The 23,746-nt window shown below is 44.5% G+C and overlaps 1 protein-coding gene and 1 non-coding gene across 3 annotated transcripts in view; both read right to left on the minus strand.

Annotated features, from left to right (window-relative positions):
- Positions 1–23,746, minus strand: part of NSD1 (nuclear receptor binding SET domain protein 1) — a 124,427-nt gene that overhangs the window by 98,169 nt on the left and 2,512 nt on the right. For both annotated transcript variants that reach the window (XM_056575029.1, XM_056575030.1), the window contains exon 3: positions 1,400–1,523. In XM_056575029.1, the coding sequence (XP_056431004.1) occupies positions 1,400–1,523 (124 nt within the window). The remainder of the gene's footprint in view (positions 1–1,399; positions 1,524–23,746) is intronic.
- Positions 13,520–13,707, minus strand: LOC130267960 (U2 spliceosomal RNA). The gene has a single exon (XR_008843351.1). It is a non-coding gene; the product is annotated as a U2 spliceosomal RNA (small nuclear RNA).

Raw genomic sequence — 23,746 nt, forward strand, 5'->3', positions numbered from 1 at the left:
CTAAACCGATAATCGGTCGATCCCTATTAAAGGACAACTGCAGCGCAATATACACTTATCCCATATCTACAAGATAGGTGATAAGTGTTTGATCGCGGGGGGTTCGACCGCTGGGACCCCCCCATGATCTCCATAACGGGGCACCACCATTAGCGCTCATAGTGAGCGCTAAGGCGCGTAGCGTCGACTTGGAGGTCGACGGTGATGCCCCGTCTCCTCCCCGTCCCAATACAGTTCTATTGGGGGAGGCACGAACGCTGCCTCCCCGCCTCTCCCATAGAGATGTATGGAGGAGGCGTGCCGGCCTCAACCTCATGCTGCGGCTGGCACGCCCCCCTGCACGGGACAGCCGTGGCCCCATACAGGAGATCACAGGGGGTCCCAGCGGTCGGACCCCCCGGTATCAAACACTTATCCCCTATCCTGTGGATAGGGGATAAGTGTTAATCACGCTGCAGATGTCCTTTAAATACATCAACTTTTTTGTCATTAGTAACAAATATGATCATAAAAAGTTTTTTATCGCACCAGGTCCCCCTACTAATACCTGCTGTGATCACTAGTTTTAAGCAAGGTAAGCAAGTGTTCCAAATAGCATATTAAAGGGGTACTCCGGGGAACTAAACCCATAGCCCATCCTTTCCCTCTCACCAACCTATGAATTTGTCTAAATATCATTCATTAGCTATATAGAACAGTTTCCCTCTTTCAGCTGTCACTTACATGCAGCAAGTGAGAGAAAATTTTTATTTTTAGATCCACTTTGGCCCCCTCTCCAAGACACCACCTGATTTCTGTCTGATTTCTGTTTGGTCTTGAGCTCTGGCTGTACAGCCATACCTCCCCTCCCTGTGTGAGGAGCTTGTGAGCCCTGACAGAAGAGCAGTGAAGATTCTCAGCCTGAGAACTGAGCAAAAAGCTGCTGTTTTACTGCAGAAAATCTTATTACTGACTTCTGCTATTCAGAGCACAGCGTGATTTATTGCTGGGGGAAGTATGGTCTGAAAGAAAAGACACGTACAGTGTATAAGTTGCAGTGTGAATATGCACTTAGATAGTGAAAGCAGTTGGCTGGCAGCCAATACACAGAGCAGCACTGACTTCTGGGAGTTGTTGTCTGTGCTGCAAACAAGGAAAAAGTATTTAGGAGACATCAGGGGCCAAAAGAGCTGCAAAAACTAGATGGATAACTGCAGAGGACACAGACTAAAGAGGTATTGTGGTGGCTTTGGGGCATTTTTATGTTTCTTAACTTCCCTGGAGTACCCCTTTAATCCAAAAATCGCCAGCAGCATACCTGCACCAAAGTCCAGAACATGGTGCCATAACCTAAATGGAAAAAAGATTATTTGAAGAGATACATAATAAAAACATAATTGTTCGTGCACTTTCCACTTACCTTTGACATCCTGCCGAGGATCAGCACAAATTCTGCATGGCCACCACGGGCGTTGACCGAATTTTGCCCAAACAACATCCCCTTCTTCAAACATGGGGACAGGTATTTTTCTCCTTGGCTGTCTCTAGTGAGGAAGAGGGGGGAAAAAATATTTGAAACAAAAACAGGTTATCTACCCTAACTTGCACTGTAAAGAGAAGCTTAATGATTGGTTAAGCAGGCATTGGCTGGGTTATCACTTTCATGTTATCACTTTCATGGTGCCTGAGCCACCAGTGGCTTCTGCCTTCCCTGCCAGGCTTGATTAATAGATCAGTCAAGGCTAGTAAGGGTGGGTTCACACTTCGATTTTAAAGTACAGTAACCGGACCTGGCCCGTATCTCATTAATTTCAACGAGCTGACTAGAGTCAAAAAGTGACTCCGGTCAGCTCATTTTTGGCCCGCATCCGGTTTCGTAACCGGACCTAAAACCGCAGCATACCACGGGATAGGGGAGCGCCCGATTTTCACTCCTACCAGCCGGTTCCCGTACTGTAAAATCATAGTGTGAACCCACCCTAAGGCAGAGAACGCATCGGGGACCACCCTGATGACATGTGGTAGAGGCAACATGAAAGTGATAACCAGTTCCCTTCAAGCTTGAGCCCTTAAAATGTTTTGGGGTTTTTCTGAGCACTCTTCCACAAAGCAAATATCACCTGATTTCCGACCCTGTCTGCTGTAAACCATGGCACCCTGACACAGGCTTGGCTGGCAGACAGCTTCCTCTCACTTTATCACATAAGCCAGCCCCCTTCTCTTTTACTGCTTATTCTGAGACAGAGAAAGGAGCTAAGACACACACACAGCCTCTTTCATACAAGTTACAAAGGAAAATAGGAGGAAACTCCATGCAACTGGAGCCTGTGTGAAAACATCCTAGCTTACAGCAGAGGCCTAGATTGACAGTGGGCAATCCATGCATAAAAAAAATAAAAAAAATTAACTTTCTTCTTATAATATGCTACCTGGGTAGCAACTAGACAAACTACAAGACAGCTCTAGGTACAAGGTGCAACAGAGATGCTGTCACAGTCCTGACCGGCCATATGTTCGATATTAATATCATTATTCATTGCCAGGCCATTGTAACCTACTCAAATTTATTCATACATTCTTAAGGTGAATAACATAAGAATGGAACAAAAACATGGAAATCTAAGAAAAGTTCCACAATTTCATTGGGAATAAAAGTATAGGTCAGGAGAGAACACTGGTCCTCTAAGAAAAGTTCAGATGTCAAGAGTGGAAATGCAATCTGAATTTAACCCCTTAAGGACTCAGCCCATTTTGGCCTTAAGGACTCAGACAATTTAATTTTTACGTTTTCATTTTTTCCTCCTCGCCTTCTAAAAATCATAACTTTTATATTTTCATCCACAGACTAGTATGAGGGCTTGTTTTTTTGCGCGACCAGTTGTCCTTTGTAATGACATCACTCATTATATCATAAAATGTATGTCGCAACCAAAAAACACTATTTTTGTGGGGAAATTAAAACGAAAAACGCAATTTTGCAAATTTTGGAAGGTTTTGTTTTCACGCCGTACAATTTATGGTAAAAATGATGTGTGTTCTTTATTCTGAGGGTCAATACGATTAAAATGATACCCATTATTATATACTTTTATATTATTGTTGCGCTTAAAAAAAATCACAAACTTTTAAACCAAATTAGTAAGTTTATAATCCCTTTATTTTGATGACCTCTAACTTTTTTATTTTTCCGTATAAGTGGCGGTATGGGGGCTCATTTTTTGCGCCATGATCTGTACTTTTTTTTGATACCACATTTGCATATAAAAAACTTTTAATACATTTTTTATAATTATTTTTTTTATAAAATGTATTAAAAAAGTAGGAATTTTGGACTTTTTTATTTTTTTTCGTTCACGCCGTTCACCGTACGGGATCATTAACATTTTATTTTAATAGTTCGGACATTTACGCACGCGGCGATACCAAATATGTCTATAAAAAATGTTTTTTACGCTTTTTGGGGATAAAATAGGAAAAAACGGACGTTTTACTTTTTTATTGGGGGAGGGGATTTTTCACTTTTTTTTTACTTTTACATTTTTTTTTACACTTGAATAGTCCCCATAGGGGACTATTCATAGCAATACCATGATTGCTAATACTGATCTGTTCTATGTATAGGACATAGAACAAATCAGTATTATCGGTCATCTCCTGCTCTGGTCTGCTCGATCACAGACCAGAGCAGGAGACGCCGGGAGCCGCACGGAGGAAGGAGAGGGGACCTCCGTGCGGCGTTATGAATGATCGGATCCCCGCAGCAGCGCTGCGGGTGATCCGATCGTTCATTTAAATGGCGAACTGCCGCAGATGCCGGGATCTGTATTGATCCCGGCACCTGAGGGGTTAATGGCGGACGCCCGCGAGATCGCGGGCATCGGCCATTGCCGGCGGGTCCCTGGCTGCGATCAGCAGCCGGGATCAGCCACGCATGACACGGGCATCGCTCCGATGCCCGCGGTTTTGCTTAGGACGTAAATGTACGTCCTGGTGCGTTAAGTACCACCTCACCAGGACGTACATTTACGTCCTGCGTCCTTAAGGGGTTAACTGGCGGAGGTTTACAGTGAGTTCCCTGCTAGGAGTTTGCGCTGCGGCGAAAAATTTGCCGCAGCTCATACTTGAAGCAGAAAACTTACTGTAAGCTTGCCCGTGTGAATGTACCCTGTGGTCTCAAACTGTAGCCCACCAGCTGTTGCAAAACTACAACTCCCAGCATGCCCAAACAGCTGTCTGGGCATGCTGGGAGTTGTAGTTTTGCAACATCTGGAGTGCTACAGTATAGAGACCACTATATAGTGGTCTCGGACTGCAGCCCTCCCGATGTTGCTAGGCAACTTACTGGCTTCCGTCGGATCCAGGGAGCCTGCTGCACGACATCGCCGCCCGCTGATCTCCGACACCGATCGTCGCCCGCAGCCTCCACAGATCGGTAAGTGGACTCCGGCACCGGTCCTCTGTCATTTCCCCGTTCTGCCCCGCCTATTGTGGGTGGGCAGAACGGGGAAAACAAAAGTTACCCCCCCCCGCCCCTGATCTGCTATTGGTGGTCGCGTCTAGACCACCAATCGCAGGGATAGGAGGGGTGGCACCCCTGCCACCTCACTCCTCTCTCTTCAGGGGGATTGTGGGTGTCTTAGACACCCGCGATCCCCCTATTATTCCGGGTCACCATAGACCATTAATGACCCGGAATCGCGCAAATCGCAAGTGTGAATTCTCTTGCGATTTGCGCTGATCGCCGACATGAGGGGGTCTGATGACCCCCCCCCCTGGGCATTTGTGCGGGGTGCCTGCTGATAGATATCAGCAGTCACCCCGGTCCGGTCCCCGCCCGGCAGGGACCAAAATTCCCACGGGCGTACAGGTACTAGGGATCGACAGATATCGTTTTTTTAGGGCCGATACCGATAATCTGTGCAGGTTAGGGCCGATAGCCGATAACTTATAGCGATATTCCGGTATAAGTTATCGGCTATTTAACCCCCTGCGACACTGCTGCAGATCATTGATTTAAAGCGGGCGCTTTAAATCAATAATCTGCAGTGGCTTTTGCGGGGCCATAGGCCACCGCCGCCACCCGCTTCTCTCCCCCTACCTGTCAGGGTGGTCCGGGCCATCCATCCATCGTTCCTTTAGTGTCGGGGGGCGATCCGGGTGAACCGGTCCGGGCTGTCCTTCTCCGGCGGTCATCTTCTCCACTCCGGGCAGGCTCCGGCCTACTACGCTGCATAGACACCGCTGCGCAGTGACGCACCTGACTTCACAGAGTAGCGACGTCTATGCAGTGTACTAGGCCGGAGCCTGCCCGGAGTGGAGAAGATGACCGCCGGAGAAGAAGGACAGCCCGGACCGGTTCACTCTTCACCCGGAACGCACTACAGGAAGGAAGGATGGATGGCCCGGACCACCCCCATTACGGGTAAGTTTAATTTTTTTATTGACTCGGAGGGTGGGGGAGGGGCCCGACCGGTATAGCGGTATGGGCAAAAATCCATACCGGTATACCGCCCAGCATCACGGTGGGGGGTGCGACGCGGTGCGGTGGGTCGGGGGTGCGGTGCGGCGGGGGCATTATCGGTTTATCGGCAAGATAATTGCCGATAATGCCCAAAATCGTGATTATCGGCCATACCGATAATGGGTCGATCCCTAACAGGTACGCCCTTGGTCCTTAAATACCAGGGAGCAAAGGCGTACCTGTACGCCCTTGGTCATTAAGGGGTTAAGGACCAAGGGCGTACAGGTACGCCTTTGCACCCTGGTACTTTAGTACCACGGGCGTACCTGTACGTCCGTGGGAATTTCGGTCCCTGACGCACACCGGGCGGGGAACGGACGGGGGTGACTGCTGATATCGATCAGCAGGCACCCTGTGCAAATGCCCAGGGGGGGTCATCAGACCCCCCCCCCATGTCGGCGATCGCTGCAAATCGCAAGTGAATTCACACTTGCAATTTGCACGATTCTGGGTCATTACGGGTCTATGGTGACCCGGAATATAACGGGGATCGTGGTTGTCCAAGACACCCACGATCCCCCTGAACTGATAGGAGTGAGGTGGCAGGGGTTCCACCCCTCCTATCCCTGCTATTGGTGGTCTAGACACGACCACCAATAGCAGATCGGGGGTGGGGGGGGGCTTTACTTTCGGTTTCCCCGTTCTGCCCACCCACAATAGGCAAGGCAGAACGGGCAACCGACAGAGGACCGGCGCCGACGTCCACTTACCCCGCAGGCGAGGCTTCGGGCAACCATCGGTGGAGGAGATCGGAGTCCGGCGATGTCGTGCGGCTGGCTCCTTGGATCCAACGGAAGCCGGTAAGTTGCCTAGCAACATCTGGAGGGTACAGTTTGAGACCACTATACGGTGGTCTCTAAACTGTAACCCTTCAGATATTGCAAAACTACAACTCCCAGCATGCTCAGACAGCTGTTAGGGCATGCAGGGATTTGTAGTTTTGCAACAGCTGGAGGGCCCCAGTTTGGAGATCACTGGCAGTTTGCTGTCTGGGCATGCTGGGATCTGTAGTTTTGCAACAGCTGGAGGTCCACAGTTTGGAGATCTCTAAATTGTAGCCCTACAGATGTTGCAAAACTGCAAATCCCAGCATGCCCAAACAGCCAACAGCTGTCTCGGCATGCTGGGAGTTGTAGTTGCGTACCTCCAGCTGTTGCATAACTACACCTCCCAGCATGCCCTTCGGCGATCAGTACATGCTGGGAGTTGTAGTTTTGCAACAGCTGGAGGCACACTGGCTGGTAAATACTGAGTTAGGTAACAGAACCTTACTGAAGGTTTTCCAACCAGCGTGCTGCCAGCTGTTGCAAAAGTACAACTCCCAGCATGCACTCCTAGCAGTAAGCTCACTGTAAACCGCCGCCAGTGTGAATGTACCCTAAAAACACTACACTACACTACACTAATACAAAATAAAGAGTAAAACACTACATATACACCCCCTTACACTGCCCCCTCCAATAAAAATGAAAACGTATCGTACAGCAGTGTTTCCAAAACGGAGCCTCCAACTGTTGCAAAACAACAACTCCCAGCATTTCCGGACACCCACTGACTGTCCAGGTATGCTGGGAGTTTAGCAACAGCTGGAGGCACCCTGTTTGGGAATCACTGGCGTACAATACCCCTATGTCCACCCCTATGCAATCCCTAATTTAGTCCTCAAATGCGCATGGTGCTCTCACTTCGGAGCCCTGTCGCATTTCAAGGAAACCGTTTACGGCCACATATGGGGTATTTCCGTACTCGGGAGAAATTGCACTACAAATTTTGGGGGGCTTTTTCTCCTTTTACCCCTTATGAAAAAGAAATGTTGGGGTCTACACCAGCCTGTTAGTGTAAAAAAAAAATTTTTTTACACTAACATGCTAGGGTTGTCCTTTACTTTTTTATTTTCACAAGAGGTAAAAGGAAAAAAAGACCCCCAAAATTTGTACAGAGTATAGAAATACCCCATATGTGGGCGTAAAATGCTCGGCGGCGGCACAACAAGGCTCAGGAGTGAGAGTGCACTATGTACATTTGAGGCCTAAATTGGTGATTTGCACAGGGGTGGCTGATTTTACAGCCGTTTTGACATAAATGCAAAAATATAAATACCCACATGTGACCCCATTTTGGAAACTACACCCCTCATGTAATGTAATAAGGGGTACAGTGAGCATTTACGCCCCACAGGGGTCGGACAGATTTTTGGAACAGTGGTCCGTGAAAATGAAAATTGTAATTTTCCATTTGCACAGCCCACTGTTCCAAAGATATGTTAAACGCCAGTGGGGTGTATATACTCACTGCACCACTTACTATATTCTGTGAGGGGTGTAGTTTCCAAAGTGGGGTCACATGTGGGGGGTCCACTGTTCTGGCACCACAGGGGGCTTTGTAAACACACATGGCCCCTGACTTCCATTCCAAACAAATTCCCTTTTCAAAAGCTTAATGGCGCTCCTTCTCTTCTGAGCATTGTAGTGCACCAGCAGAGCTCTTGACGTCCACACATGGGGTTACAAATTTTGAGGGTAATTTTCTCCTATTACCCCTAGTAAAAATTTAAAATTTGGGGAAAAACCAGCATTTTAGTGAAAAAATTTTCTTTCTTCATTTACACATCTGACTTTAAACAAAAAGTCGTGAACTACCTGTGGGGTGTTAAGGCTCCCTGTACCCCTTGTTACATTCCCTGAGGGGTGTAGTTTCCAAATTAGTATGCCATGTGTTTTTTTTTTCTTGCTGTTCTGGCACCATAGGGGCTTCCTAAATGTGACATGCCCCCCAGAAACCATTTCAGAAAAACTCACTCTCCAAAATCCCATTGTCGCTCCCTCCCTTATGAGCCCTCTACAGAGCCCGTCGAACACTTGACATACACATATGAGGTATTTTCTTACTCAAGAGAAATTGGGTTACAAATTTTGAGAGGATTTTTTTCCTTTTACCTCTTGTAAAAATTCAAAAACTGGGTCTGCAAGAATACGCAAGTGTAAAAAATTAAGATTTTATATTTTTTCCTTCACTTTGCTGCTATTCCTGTGAAACATCTAAAGGGTTAACACACTTACTGAATGTCATTTTGAATACTTTGAGGGGTGTAGTTTTTATAATGGGGTCATTTGTGGAGTATTTCTAATATGAAGGCCCTTCAAACCTGAACTGGTCCATGAAAAATTCCGATTTTGAAAATTTGGTGAAAAATTTGAAAATTTGCTGCTGAACTTTGGAGCCCTCTAATGTCGTCCAAAAGTAAAAACATGTCAACTTTATGATGCAAACCTAAAGTAGACATATTGTATATGTGAAATGAAATATAATTTATTTGGTATGTCTATTTTCCTTACAAGCAGAGAGCTTCAAAGTTAGAAAAATGCAAATTTTTCAATTTTTCACTAAGAAATGGTGCAAGTATCGACAAAATTTTACCACTAACAAAGTAGAATATGTCACGAAAAAACAATCTCGGAATCAGAATGATAGGTAAAAGCATCCCAGAGTTATTAATGCTTAAAGTGAAAGTGGTCAGATGTGCAAAAAACGCTAAGGTCCTACAGTGAAAATTGGCCTGGTCCTTAAGGGGTTAAACTACCTGACTCGACATCCTCTCATCGTATAGCTCCACAAGTTGCTGGTGTAAATTGTCTGAGCTGTTATAACTTGATATTATTGTCTACTTGCCGGCATTTGTGTCAGCAATAAGTTCTATAATCCTCTGCCGACTTCTGTGTACTGAACTGAACTTGCATGCTTCACAGCTGTATGATGTATATTGTCCTAGCACTTATAAAACATGTTAGTTTTGCATGACTAGATGTAGGTAGAACATGAAAGGGAAGGATACTGGGCTAAAGAATATCAGTGGCTTGCCAGCATAAAACAAGTGATACAGGTCAGACCCTATACTGCTGCATTTTAACAAACATTTTAGTGCTTTTTAAAAGGGGTTATCCAGGAAAAAAAAAAACACACACACACACATACATATATATATATATATATATATATATATATATATATATATATATATATATATATATAGAGAGAGAGAGAGAGAGAATTGAGAATATATATATATATATATATATATATATATATATATATATATATATATATATATATATAAAATCTCAATTGGCTCCAGAAAGTTAAACAGATTTGTAAATTACTTATATTAAAAAATCTTAATCCATTCAGTACTTATGAGCTGCTGAAGTTGAGTTTTTTTTTCCTGGAATACCCCTTTAACCCCTTAAGGACTCAGGGTTTTTCCGTTTTTGCACTTTCGTTTCTTCCTCCTTACCTTTTAAAAATCATAACCCTTTCAATTTTCCACCTAAAAATCCATATGATGGCTTATTTTTTGCGTCACCAATTCTACTTTGCAGTGACATCAGTCATTTTACCCAAAAATTCAGACGAAACGGAAAAAAAAAATCATTGTGCGACAAAATCGAAGAAAAAACGCCATTTTGTAACTTTTGGGGGCTTCCGTTTCTACGCAGTACATATTTCGGTAAAAATGACACATTATTCTGTAGGTCCATACGGTTAAAATGATACCCTACTTATATAGGTTTGATTTTGTCGCACTTCTGGAAAAAATCATAACTACATGCAGGAAAATGTATACGTTTAAAAATGTCCTCTTCTGATCCCTATAACTTTTTTATTTTTCAACGTACAGGGCGGTATGAGGGCTCATTTTTTGCGCCATGATCTGAAGTTTTTATCGGTCTCATTTTTGTTTTGATCGGACTTTTTGATCACTTTTTATTCATTTGTTTGGAATTTTTTTTCGCGTACGCCATTGACCGTGCGGTTTAATTAATGATATATTTTTATAGTTCGGACATTTACGCACGCGGCGATACCACGTTTTATTTTTTTTATGGGAAAAGCGGGGGTGATTCAAACTTTTATTAGGGAAGGGGTTAAATGACCTTTATTAACACTTTTTTTTACTTTTTTTTTTTGCAGTGTTATAGGTCCCATAGGGACCTATAACACTGCACACACTGATCTCTCATCCTGATCACAGGCGTGTATTAACACGCCTGTGATCAGCGTTATCGGCGCTTGACTGCTCCTGCCTGGATCTCAGGCACGGAGCAGTCATTCGTCGATCGGACACAGAGGAGGCAGGTAAGGGCCCTCCCGCTGTCCTGCAAGCTGTTCGGGACGCCGCGATTTCACCACGGCGGTCCCGAACGGCCCGACTGACTAGCCGGGGTACTTTCCCTTTCGCTTTAGAAGCTGCGGTCAGCTTTGACCGCCGCTTCTAAAGGGTTAATACCGCACATCGCCACGATCGGCGATGTGTGGTATTAGCCGCGGGTCCCGGCCGTTGATGAGCGTTGGGACTGACGCGATGTGATGCGGGGTCGCAGAGCGACCCCGCTTCATATCGCGGGAGCCGGCGCAGGACGTAAATATACGTCCTGCGTCGTTAAAGGGTTAATCCCTTAAGGACTCAGACCATTTGGGCCTTAAGGACTCATAACACTCTTTTACATTTTCATCCACAGACTAGTATAAGGGCTTCTTTTTTGCGCGACCAGTTGTCCGTTGTAATGCCATCACTCACTTTACCATAAAATGTTTGACGCAAGCAAAAAAAATACTATTTGTGTGGGGAAATTAAAAAGAAAACCACAATTTTGCTAATTTTGGAAGGTTTCGTTTTCACGCCGTACAATTTACGGTAAAAATGACATGTGTTCTTTATTCTTTGGGTCAATACCATTAAAATGATACCCATGACAACATACTTTTCTATTACTGTTGCGCTTTAAAAAAAAAAAAAGCATCGCAAACTTTTTAACCGAATTAGTACGTTTAAAATCCCCCTAATTTGAAGACCTATAAATTCTTCTTTTTTCCGTATAAGCGGCGGTATGAGGGCTCATGATCTGTACTTTTTATTGATACCATATTTGCTCATATAAAACTTTTAATACATTTTTTTATCAATTTTTGAATAAAATGTTATAAAAAGGCAGCAAATTTTGGCCTTTTTTTCACGTTTACACCGTTCGGTATAATTAACATTCTAATTTAATAGTTCGCATATTTACGCACGCGACAATACCAAATGTGTACATTAAAATATATATTTTTTTATTATTATTATTATTTTTTTTACACTTTTTGGGGGCGAAATAGGGAAAATGGGACAATGTGTTTTTATTGGGGGAGGGGTGTTTTTCAAATTATTATTATTATTTTTTTTATCTTTTTAAAACTTATTTTACTTTTATTTTTACACTTTAACAATCCCCATAGGGGACTATTTATAGCAATCATTGAATTGCTAATACTGTTCAGTGCTATGCATATGGCATAGCACTGATCAGTATTATCGCTCAACTTCTGCTCTGGTCTGCTCGATCGCAGACCAGAGCAGAAGCCCCGTGGAAGGCAGCGGAGACAGGTGAGGGGACCTCGGTCTGCCGTTCTGGATGATCGGATCGCCACGGCAATGCTGCGGGCGATCCGATCATCCATTTTATAGACCGCAATACTGCAGATGCCGTGATCTGTATTGATCACGGCATTAGAGGGGTTAACGGCAGACATCTGCGTGATCGCGGACGTCCGCCATTACCACCGGGTCCCTGGCTGCTATCAGCAGCCGAGACCTGCCGCGCATGACCCGAGCATCGCTCCGATGCTCACGGTTATGTATACGACATAAATGTACGTCCTGGTGTACCACCTCATGTACATTTATGTCGTTAAGGGTCAATTCAGTCCAATAAACATATGCCTTGGAAAATATTCTGTAAAAAATACACACACACACAAAAAGCTATGGGACTTCCAAACACTGCAGCTGAGCACTGAACCCAGCTATGTTTTTAAGTCCCATTGAAAGAGAGCTAAGAGAGCACTGGTTCAGTCAAATAGCTATCTCCTATCCTGTGAATGGCTTCTATTTTCGTGGCTTTTCTTTAAACAGTTTTTGACATGTCCACAGCAAGTACAGCCAAAAAGAGAATCAGCAGGAAGTAGTTGCCCTTTATTTTCCCGTGGCCATCAGCCATCCCTTGTGCGTGACCATCATCCCGCAGAGCCGTTAACAGTCGGTACCCTGCCCATGCAGGAGTACCCGGGGTTTTTGCAGGGAGGTGCGGAACCGGATGGCCACACACACCTCCCCTAGACCGCCAGGAGGGACATAGAGAAGGGCTACCACATCCTGACAAATCCGGAGGACACAGCACGCAAAAAGTGACACAGTGAACAAAAAGAAAACAAAATGAGAATGTGTGCAAGTTTACTGCCAGGACATCCGGCCGGATCTATAAAAGTTTTTCTGATCCTAGCCAGAAGGCCGGGAATTTAGAGGTGAGTGCCACAAGGTGTAGCGATATGGTGCCAGTGCTTCCACTCAGTGAGCCTAGTGCTGGGCGGTATGGCCTAAAATGAATATCACGGTATTTTTTTTATTATCGCGGTATCACAGTATTACCGCCTGTCCCCCCCCCCTCCCCCCACGAGCGGGGTCCCTGTGCCCACTGGCGGTGTCAAATGTGCCCCCCGCGAGCGCTACCATCACTGCTAGTGGGGTCCCTGTGCCCACTAGCGGTGTCACAAGAATGCCGAGCGCTACCATCACCGCTAGCGGGGTCCCTGTGCCCACTAGCAGTGTCACAAGAATGCCGAGCGCTACCATCACCGCTAGCGGGGTCCCTGTGCCCACTAGCGGTGTCACAAGAATGCCGAGCGCGGCTCTGTTCCCCGTCCCTGTCAGCTCTCAGGGTAAGGGAACAGATTTAAAAGCCTCGCGCGCAGCACTACGCAAATAGCGTAGTGCTAACGTAGGCAGCGCTAGGAGCTATTTGCGCAATACTGCGCCTGCGCAGTACTACGTTAGCTGCGCGCGAGGCTTTTAAATCTGTTCCCGTACCCCGAGAGCTGACAGGGACGGGGAACAGAGCCGCGCTCTGCATTCTTGTGACACCGCTAGTGGGCACAGGGACCCCGCTAGCGGTGATGGTAGCGCTCTGCACCTTCCCAGCCTCATGGTGAGACCCGAAGAAAGCAGGTCACATCAGGATAGCTGTTGAGCTGATTCCTTCTAAACCAGCCCCGGGACACCTGCCCCTTCCATGCAGCACCCATCCTCACCAGTCATACATCAGTGGTGCCTGATCCACCAATAAAACTGATTACAAATACTACACTTGATCTTAGCCAAAAGGTCGAGAAGCAATGCTTGGTTTATGTTCGGAGCACCTGACTTTGGATTCAGTCTGAAATTCATAGTCAACCAGGTTTTTTCAGTTCGTGGGTTTAATCATCCAATCTAACAGCATCATAGTGATCTATGACACTGTCAGTTCAGGTCAAGTGACCGGTGGTTGAGCCGGGACTTGCAGCCTTAATATGAAAGCTAAAACCCTCCCATATTATGCTCATGTAAATCCAGCTTAAGACAAAAAGGCTGCAACAAAGCCTCCAACCCCCTAAAGATTTTGAAATCCTGCCTCAGGATTCTTTACTAAGCTCCAACCATTCTGTCATTCACCCACCAAAATAGAACCTATGCAAATTTCTAAAAGACTGTTTCAGTAACCTCAGAAAACCCAACAGAGAGAGTGGGCCAGTTTAAAGGGGTACTGCAACGAAAAGTAACTTTTCCCCTATCCTGAACACGACCTGGCTTTCTGACAGGAGCGCGTGCTGGAGTGGACAAGTGGTCCATATAAATTTCTAAGGGAGCACCAGAGATACTCAAGTACAGCTTTCGGGTCTCTTCCACGCTTCTACAGAGAATTAATGCAACTTCTGCCGACCCCAGCACACACTCCTCTCAGAGAGCCGGGGCCCATTCAGGAGATCATGGGGGGGTTGGGGTTTCCCAGTGATATTACACTTATCCCCTATCCTGTGGAAAGGGGATAAGTCACTTTTCAAAGCAGTACCCCATTTAACACCTAAGCTATATTCACATGGTGGAATGGTGGAAACATCTGGCATGGAAATTCTGCCATATGAACAGCAAGATTCATAAAGCATTCCTCACAAACATTCTGCCGTGTGAACATGGCCTCAGTACTTGTTCCTAGGTTAAGTCTTCTGGAACTTTACTGATCGTCTTTCCAACCACTTCAATCCGACAGGCAATCAATAGTGAAGCCCTGGAAAACGCCTTGAATTCTAAGGCTAGTTTCTATCTAGAGGATCAATAATGCAGGTAAAAAAAAAAAAAAAAAACTACACGCTCGAGCCAATAAATAGAGTCTACAATCAAGCCATGTCACACCATGTTCACGTCCCAAGGCAAAATTCTGTCACCATGTCTGTGCCACTCTGTGGGCAGCATAAAGTAGTGACACCAAGATTTCAGCAATGTGGCACAACATTAATATGATGGCATTTTTATAAAATCAAGTTATCAGACCCTGCACAAGCCAAGTGTTTGGGCCTGGAGTCCTCTCAAAGATATGCGCGCTCTCTAGAGTTTCCACATCCTTCAGCTGCAGGCTAATCCTGTCAACCCACTGCTAAGTGACAGTCTTCTATAACTGTGCAGAAAGCAGCTGGAGGGGCCTGCAGCTCATGAGTAGTCCTGACTTAAAGGGGTACTCCACCCCTAGACATCCTATGGCCGTCACGCCCCCTCCCATAGACTTGCATTGAGGGGACGGGGCGTGAGGTCACACGGGTGGGGGAGGAGTCATGGTCGGGACCAAGACCCTCCAGCACTTCCGGACCAGAAACTGGTGGGTGCTGCATGCTATATTGCAGGGGTCCCCAGTGGCGGGACCCCCCCCCCCCGATCAGACATCTTATCCCCTTTCCTTTGGATAGGGGATAAGATGTCTAGGGGTACTCCAGTGGAAAACTTTTTTTTTTTTTTTTTAATCAACAGGTGCCAGAAAGTAAATGACTTCTATTTAAAAATCTTAATCCTTCCAGTACTTATCAGCTGCTGTTTAATATAGAGGAAGTTCTTTTTGATATTCTGTCTGACACCTCTGTCCATGTCAGGAACTGTCCAGAGCAGGATAGGTTTGCTATGGGGATTTGTTCCTGCTCTGGACAGTTACTGACATGGATAAAAGGTGTCAGCAGAGAGCACTGTGGTCAGACAGAAAAGAAATTCAAAAAGAAAGTAACTTCCTCTGTATTATACAGCAGCTGATAAGTACTGGAAGGATTTCGATTTTTAAATAGAATTTACAAATCTGTTTAACTCTCTGGCACCAGTTGATTAAAAAAAATAAAAATAAAAATTGTTTTCCATCGGAGTATCCCTTTCAACAATACTTTGCTCACACTGCACCTAACAAACAACCTATTCACAAGTGATACATTTTCTGGAGCAACTGCACTAAAAAAAAAGGGTTGCTCCTGTAGAATGCAATACTAAACTCCAGTCCTGGAAATTTCGCAAAAACCACAACAGCTTTGTATTAGTCAGAAACGCAGTGTGCTCATACCCTAAGAAAAGCCTTTTTTCCTTTTATTCTGGCAAAAATAAAAACAAAGGTGGAGGCTTATAAACAGGTTTAGAGCCTTTTTTGGTTTAGAAAAGTCCCAAAATTTGTGCAAATTTTGCCAAGTTTGTAGCAAAGCCCTCAAATACACTACAAACATACACCAGCCCAGACCCAGCTTAGGCTGGGTCCACACTACGTTTTGTCCCATACGGGAGCGCATACGGCAGGGGGGAGCTAAAAGCTCGCACTCCCGTATGTGACCGTATGCGCTCCCGTATGTCATTCATTTCAATGAGCCGACCGGAGTGAAACGTTCGGTCCGGTCGGCTCATTTTTGCGCCGTATGCGCTTTTACAACCGGACCTAAAACTGTGGTCAACCACGGTTTTAGGTCCGGTTGTAAAAGTGCATACGGCGCAAAAATGAGCCGACCGGACCGAACGTCTCACTCCGGTCGGCTCATTGAAATGAATGACATACGGGAGCGCATACGGTCATATACGGGAGCGCGAGCGTTTAGCTCCCCCCTGCCGTATGCGCTCCCGTATGGGACAAAACGTAGTGTGGACCCAGCCTTACAAAACTGCCAGTGAATTGTATTTTAACCCCTTAAAGGGGTACTCCGCCCCTAAACATCTTATCCCCTATCCAAAGGATAGGGGATAAGATGTCAGATCGCCGCGGTGCCGCTGCTGGGGAGCCCCGAGATCCCCAGTGCGGCACTGCGCTATCATTAAAGCACAGAGCGAGTTCGCTCTGTGCATAATGACGGGCGATACAGGGGGCGGAGTTGCGTGAAGTCATGGCTCCGCCCCTCATGACATCACGGCTCGTCCCCTTAATGCAAGTCTATGGCAGGGGGCGTGACGATCGCGGCGCCCCCTCCCATAGACTTGTATTGAAAGGGGCGGCCCGTGACGTAACGAGGGGCAGAGCCGTGACGTAACGATGCTCAGGCCCCTGTATTGCGCGTCATTACGTGCAGAGCGAACTCGCTCTGTGCTTTAATGATAGCGCAGTGCCGCAGTGGGGATCTCGGGGCTCCCCAGCAGCGGCACCGCGGCGATATGACATCGTATCCCCTATCCTTTGGATAGGGGATAAGATGTCTAGGGGCGGAGAACCCCTTTAAGGACAGAGGGTTTTTCAGTTTTAGCATTTTCGTTTTTTCCATCACCTTCTAAAAATAACACTTTCAATTTTGCACCTAAAAATTTATTTGATTGCTTATTTTTCTGCGCCACCAATTCTACTTTGTAACGACATCAGACATTTTACCCCAAAATCTATGGTGAAACGGGAAAAAAAAAAATTGTGAGACAAAAATTTGGGGGGCTTCCGTTTCTATGCAGTAAATTTTTCGGTAAAAAGGACACATCATCTTTATTCTGTAGGTCCATACGGTTAAAATGATACCCTAATTATATAGGTTTGATTTTGTCGTACTTCTGAAAAAAATCATAACTACATGCAGGAAAATTTATAAGTTTAAAATTGTCATCTTCTGACCCCTATAACTTTTTTATTTCTCCATGTACGGAGTGGTATGAGCGCTCATTTTTGCGCCGTGATCTCAAGTTTTTTTATCGGTACCATTTTTGTTTTGATCGGACTTTTTTATTTATTTTTTACCATAAAAAATGAATAAAAAACTAAGTCACCAAAACTACGTTATTTTGGACTGTTTGCACACACACCATTGAACATGCGGTTTAATTAACGATTTATTTTTATAGTTCGGACATTTATGCACGCAGCGATACCACATATGTTTATTTTTATTTACACAGTTTTTTTTTTTTTATTGGGGAAAAAAGGGCTGATTCAAACTTATTGGGGAAGGGGTTAAATGATCTTTATTAACTTTTTTTTCACTTTTTTGGCAATGTTGTAGCTCCCATAGGGGACTATAACATGCAGTACATTGATTCAATACACCGATTAGAGATGAGCGAACTTACAGTAAATTCGATCACGTCACAAACTTCTCAGCTCGGCAGTTGATGACTTTTCCTGCATAAATTAGTTCAGCCTTCAGGTGCTCCGGTGGGCTGGAAAAGGTGGATACAGTCCTAGGAAAGAGTCTCCTAGGACTGTATCCACCTTTTCCAGCCCACGGGAGCACCTGAAAGCTGAACTAATTTATGCAGTATAAGTCCTCAACTGCCGAGCCGAGAAGTTCGTGACGAAAAGAATTTACTGTAAGTTCGCTCATCTCTAACACTGATCACTGCCATTGCATTCAATGGCAGGGATTAGTGTTATCGGCGGTTGATTGCTCAAGCCTGGATTTCAGGCTTTGAGCAATCAATCGCCGAACGGACGCGCAGGAGGTAGGTAAGGCACCCTTCTGCTGCGTACTAGCTAATCGGGACATCGCAATTTTACCACGATGGTCCCAATCAGCCCGACTGAGCTGCCGGGAGGCTTTTACTTTCACTTTAGACGTGGCGATCAACTTTGATCGCCGCGTCTAAATAGTGAATACCGGACATCAGCACGATCGGCGGTGTCCGGATTTAGCTACGGGTCCTGGTTGCTTATAGCAACCAGGACCCACCGGGTATGATGCGCGCTCACCTGCTGAGCGGGCGTCATACCTCAGAAGATGCGTTAAGGGGTTAATAAAGTTTTTGCGCAACGGGTTAAAAAGATGCAGAGAAGATCCATACATAGCGGTGTACTAAAGTGTAATTTCAGAAAATTGCACGCTAGCACCATATTGATCACATACCCTGCACCATTTAATACATTTGCTGCACATACAGATAATCGTTCACCTACACCACCCATTATGAACATCCTCCAATTACTTTCTCCATACATATTTATGAAGTTTAGTTTGTTCTACAGCTTCTGTCCGTCAAAGAACATTCTGTTGGGGTTCTTATCAGCCTCTCTCTTCTCTGCTGTGCCACCTTCTAAGCAGATTAGAAGTCCATCTTTTACTAACAGAAGCTGTAGAACACAAACTAACAATTTGGAGAAAGGGTTTTGTACCTAATGGGGGACGTGTATCATTTGTTTATGGTAGAAGCAGTTTACCACTTTTGCGCAAAATTTACCACTCTTTCGCAATGAGTTCCATAAATTGTGGGCAAATATAGTAATCTCCTCATACCTCCACCGTACACCGTCGCTCTATTTTGTATATGCTTTGTCAGTAGCGTATCAGAACATATTTAAATCGTAACTGTGGCCCTATTTTCTAAATTTTAAAAGGTCTAGTGTTTTTTTTTTTTTTTAGATAGATGTCTAATAACAACCTAAATAGATCTGGCCCTGCAGGGGAGATGCCTTTGTTATCTTTGCACTTTGAGAAGATCAAGATCAATATCCAATATATAGGAAACATTGCAGACAATCAAAAGTATTTAACCCCTTAACGAAGGATGTAAATGTACGTCCTGGTGAGGTGGTATTTACAGCACCAGGACATACATTTATGTCTTAAGCATAACCGCGGGCATCGGCGCGATGTCCGGATCATGCGCGGCAGGTCCCGGCTGTTGATCACAGCCAGGGACCCGGCGGTAATGGCGGACACCCGCGATCCCGCAGATGTCCGCCATTAACCCCTCAGATGCCGTGATCAATACAGATCACGGCATCCGCAGCATCGCGGTCACTAAAATGGATGATCGGATTGCCCGCAGCGCTGCCGCGGCGATCCGATCATCCAGCACGGCAGACGGAGGTCCCCTCACCTGGCTCCGCTGCCTTCCGGGAGTCTTCTGCTCTGATTTGCCTTCCCGCAGACCAGAGCAGAAGATGACCGATAATGCTGATCAGTGCTATGTCCTATATATAGCACTGAACAGGATTAGCAATTGAATGGTTGCTATAAATAGTCCCCTATGGGGACTATTAAAGTGTAAAAACAAAAAAGTTAAAAAAAAAGTGAAAAACACCCTCCCCCAATAAAAACGTTAATGTTACATTTTCCCCATTTCACCCCCAAAAAGTGTTAAAATATTTTATATACATATTTGGTATCGCCACGTGCAAAAATATCTGAACTATTAAAATAAAATGTTAATGGAGGGCGTGGACATAAAAAAAAAAGTCCAAAATAGCTGCTTTTTTTTTTTATAACATTTTATTCCAAAAAAAAAAAAAAAATGTATTAAAAGTTTTATATAAGCAAATATGGTATCAATAAAAAGTACAGATCACGGCGCAAAAAATGAGCCCTCATACTTATAGGCCCTTATAGGTCTTCAAAATAGGGGGATTTTAAATGTACTAATTTGGTTAAAAAGTTTGTGATTTTTTTTTTATGCGCAACAGTAATAGAAAAGTATGTTATCATGGGTATAATTTTAATCGTATTGACCCAAAGAATAAAGAACACGTCATTTTTACCGTAATTTGCACAGCGTGAAAACGAAACCTTCCAAAATTAGCAACATTGCGGTTTTCTTTTTAATTTCCCCACACAAGTAGTATTTTTTTTAGTTGCGCCATACATTTTATGGTAAAGTGAGTGATGGCATTACAACAGACAACTGGTCGCGCAAAAAACAAGCCCTCATACTAGTCTGTGGATGAAAATATAAGAGTTATGATTTTTTTGAAGGCGAGGAGGAAAAAATGAAAACGGAAAAATAAAATTGTCTGCGTCCTTAAGGCCCAAAAGGGCTGCGTCCTTAAGGGGTTAAAGGGGTATTCCAGGCAAAAATATATATAGCTATCTATCTATATCGGCTCCGGAAAGTTAAACAGATTTGTAAATTACTTCTATTAAAAAAGTCTTAATCCTCCCAATAGTTATTAGCTTCTGAAGTTTTCTGTCTAACTGCTCAATGATGATGTCATGTTCTGGGAGCTGTGCATGATGGGAGAATATCCCCATAGGAACTGCACAGCTCCCGGGACGCGAGTCATCAGAGAGCAGTTAGACAGAAAACAACAACTCAACTTCAGAAGCTAATAAATATTGGAAGGATTAAGATTTTTTAATAGAAGTAATTTACAAATCTGTTTAACTTTCCGGAGCCAGTTGATATATAAAAAAAAGTTTTGGCCTGGAATACCCCTTTAAACTAATAATGAATGTCAAGAAAATTGAATCAACACTTAAAGGAGTACTCTGGTGCAGAGTATTCCTGCTCCGTCCTGCCCGGGCTGCAAAATAAATGAAAATGAACCATCACTCACCTCCCTGGGGTCCCGCGAAGCGCCACTACAGCTGATCGGTCCTCCGGTGCATCTCCTTCATACTTCCGGGCAGTCACATGGCGCTCAGCCTATCGCCGGCCGTCGCGATGTTCAGCCTCGGCCCATAATAGGCTGAGCACCATGTGACGCTTCGTTCACACGGAAGTGTGAAGGAGATGGACCGGAGGACCGATCAGCTGTAGTGGCGCTCCGCGGGAACCCAGGGAGGTGAGTGATGGTTCATTTTCATTTATTTTGCAGCCCGGGCAGGACGGAGTAGGAGTAGTCTGCACTAGAGTACTCCTTTAAGAACAGAATTACAATTATCAATTTGAAGGGCATAAGATAGAGAGGAAAGGTTGAACATTATGGATACTTATTCCATTCTTTGAAAAATGAAATCAATGATTTAGAGCATCTTGAAACGAGTAGCCAAGATGGCTTATATTTGCGTTTAAAATATGGTCATTGCGGAAGTTTTCTGCGGGTAAATGAAATCAGTTAAATTCATTTTTTAGGGTTTCAAGGGAGCCTGTCATCAGATTTTACATAGTGTAAATGGAGGCAACAAGTTATATGGAATAAAGTTTTTTTTTAATTTTTTTTATCATGTCTAGATGTCTTCCTGTCTGTAGTCCTTAGTGTAAAAAAAATAGTTTTAACCAAGTCCTGCTCTGTATGGTAATAAAGACCAAACAGTCATTGGGGCATATGGCATTCTGAAATACGTCACACCCAACTCATGCAGGATTGACAGCTACGTCATCGCCTTTTACTGAAAGCTTGCGCAGGCCCAGACAGCAATATCCATGGCAAAAAGCAACTTCTAGGTGATGTCGGCTGTACTGGAGCTGTCAATCATGCCTGAGTAGGTGTGATTACACCTCAGTGCACCGTGACTGCTTTAGGATGCCACGTGCCTTGATGACTACTTTGGCCTCACTACCATACTGTAAGGGAACGGGAGGGCATCCAAACATTGTAAGAAACCCCTATTTATTTAAGGTGTTCCACCTAGTTATGTAGCGTTAAACCTGGTAATGACTCACTCTGGCAACATCAGGGCTCACCATTATTGTGTAATTTGAATTAGACCTGCGGTCTGTCCTTGATTTTTGGAGATGACATTGTCGCAAAACCTTTCACTAAATGCCTTAAAGAAGTTACCCAGCCAAAACTTTAACCTTATGTGCCTAGGCATGCAAATAAAATAAAAAGATTATTCGTAGCTCCCTATCAGGCTCCGGTGACAGGTGGTCCCGTCTTCGGCTGCAGACAGACAATCACACAGTGCCGCTCAGCCAATAACAGGCCACAGCAGTGTCCCGCCTCTGCTAGCGATTGGCTACGCAGCACTGTGTGCTACGTCAGCTGCAGAAGCTACGATCTGCAGCCATGAGAACCTGAGTGTCAGCAGCCGCAGACGGGACCACCTAACACCGGAACTTGGCGGGGAGTAAGGGAGGTATGTAAAAGCTTTTTTTGTATTAATTGCAAGCCTGGGCACATAGGTTAAAAACAGTTTTGACCATATAACCCCTTTAAATGAGAAAAAATATAGGTGGCAGCATAAAACTGGTGTCCTAAGGGTTAATTCATACAGGAGTCAATGTCTGCTAATTTTGCAGGTAAAAACAATAATGGAATACAGTACAGAGCCAGTAACAGGCTGTACAAAGTTTCATTCTCCTGCCATAGAGAGTCAAAGTACTGCTGCAGATTTTGTTTCAGCGCACCCACCTAACCACACCAAAATCTGCAAGAGGAAATCCACACAATTCTGTGCACATTTGTTCTGCAGATAATTTTATACAAATAATCTGAAGGTTTACCCTTACGGCACGTTTACATGTAAATAAAGCGCTGCTGGTTTTGCTTGTGGATTAAAAGTGTTTTTATGGGCCATTGGCTCCCAATAACTAGTACCAGTCTCTGCGATCTTTTCTCTCTAGAGATGCAGACACCTTCTTTCACACTACAAAATTCTCCGTTTTTAAACATCCGTATAAAGTTCCGTCTGAAAACGGCAGTAACAAAATCCTATACGTCCGTTAGAAAATCCCATTATAGTCTATGGGATTTTCTAATATTCGTTTGAATCCGTTATTGATAACGGACGTTATTTTGTGACAGAAGATAGTAACGGGAGAAATAGTTAATGACTATTTCTCCCGTTACTATCTTCTGTCACAAAATAACGTCCATTATCAATAACGGATTCAAACGGCTATTAGAAAATCCCATAGACTATAATGGGATTTTTTAACGGACGTATAGGATTTTTTTACTGCCAATTTCAGCTGGTTTACAGACGGAACTTCATACGGATGTTTAAAAATGGAGAATTTTGTAGTGTGAAAGAAGCCTAAGTCACACTGCCGTTCAGCCAATCACTAGCCAAGGCAGTAAACCGGTGGCCAGTGATTGGATGAAGGGTAACTTCATTTTCTGCCTGCAACTCCAGGAAGTGAAGTTCAGCAGAGACTCTGTACGGTGATAGAGGCTGGGTGGTAGATATCGGAGGCTGAGGGATATAAGTAAAGGCTGTTTTTTGTTAAACAGTCTGGACACCAAAATGGGTTTGATGGATTACCCCTTAAAGTGCTACAGTCTCTTATCAATAGGTCTTGGTGGATGCCAGTCCCCC

The sequence above is a fragment of the Hyla sarda genome, chromosome 4 (assembly GCF_029499605.1).
Source record: "Hyla sarda isolate aHylSar1 chromosome 4, aHylSar1.hap1, whole genome shotgun sequence".
Lineage (NCBI taxonomy): Eukaryota > Metazoa > Chordata > Amphibia > Anura > Hylidae > Hyla > Hyla sarda.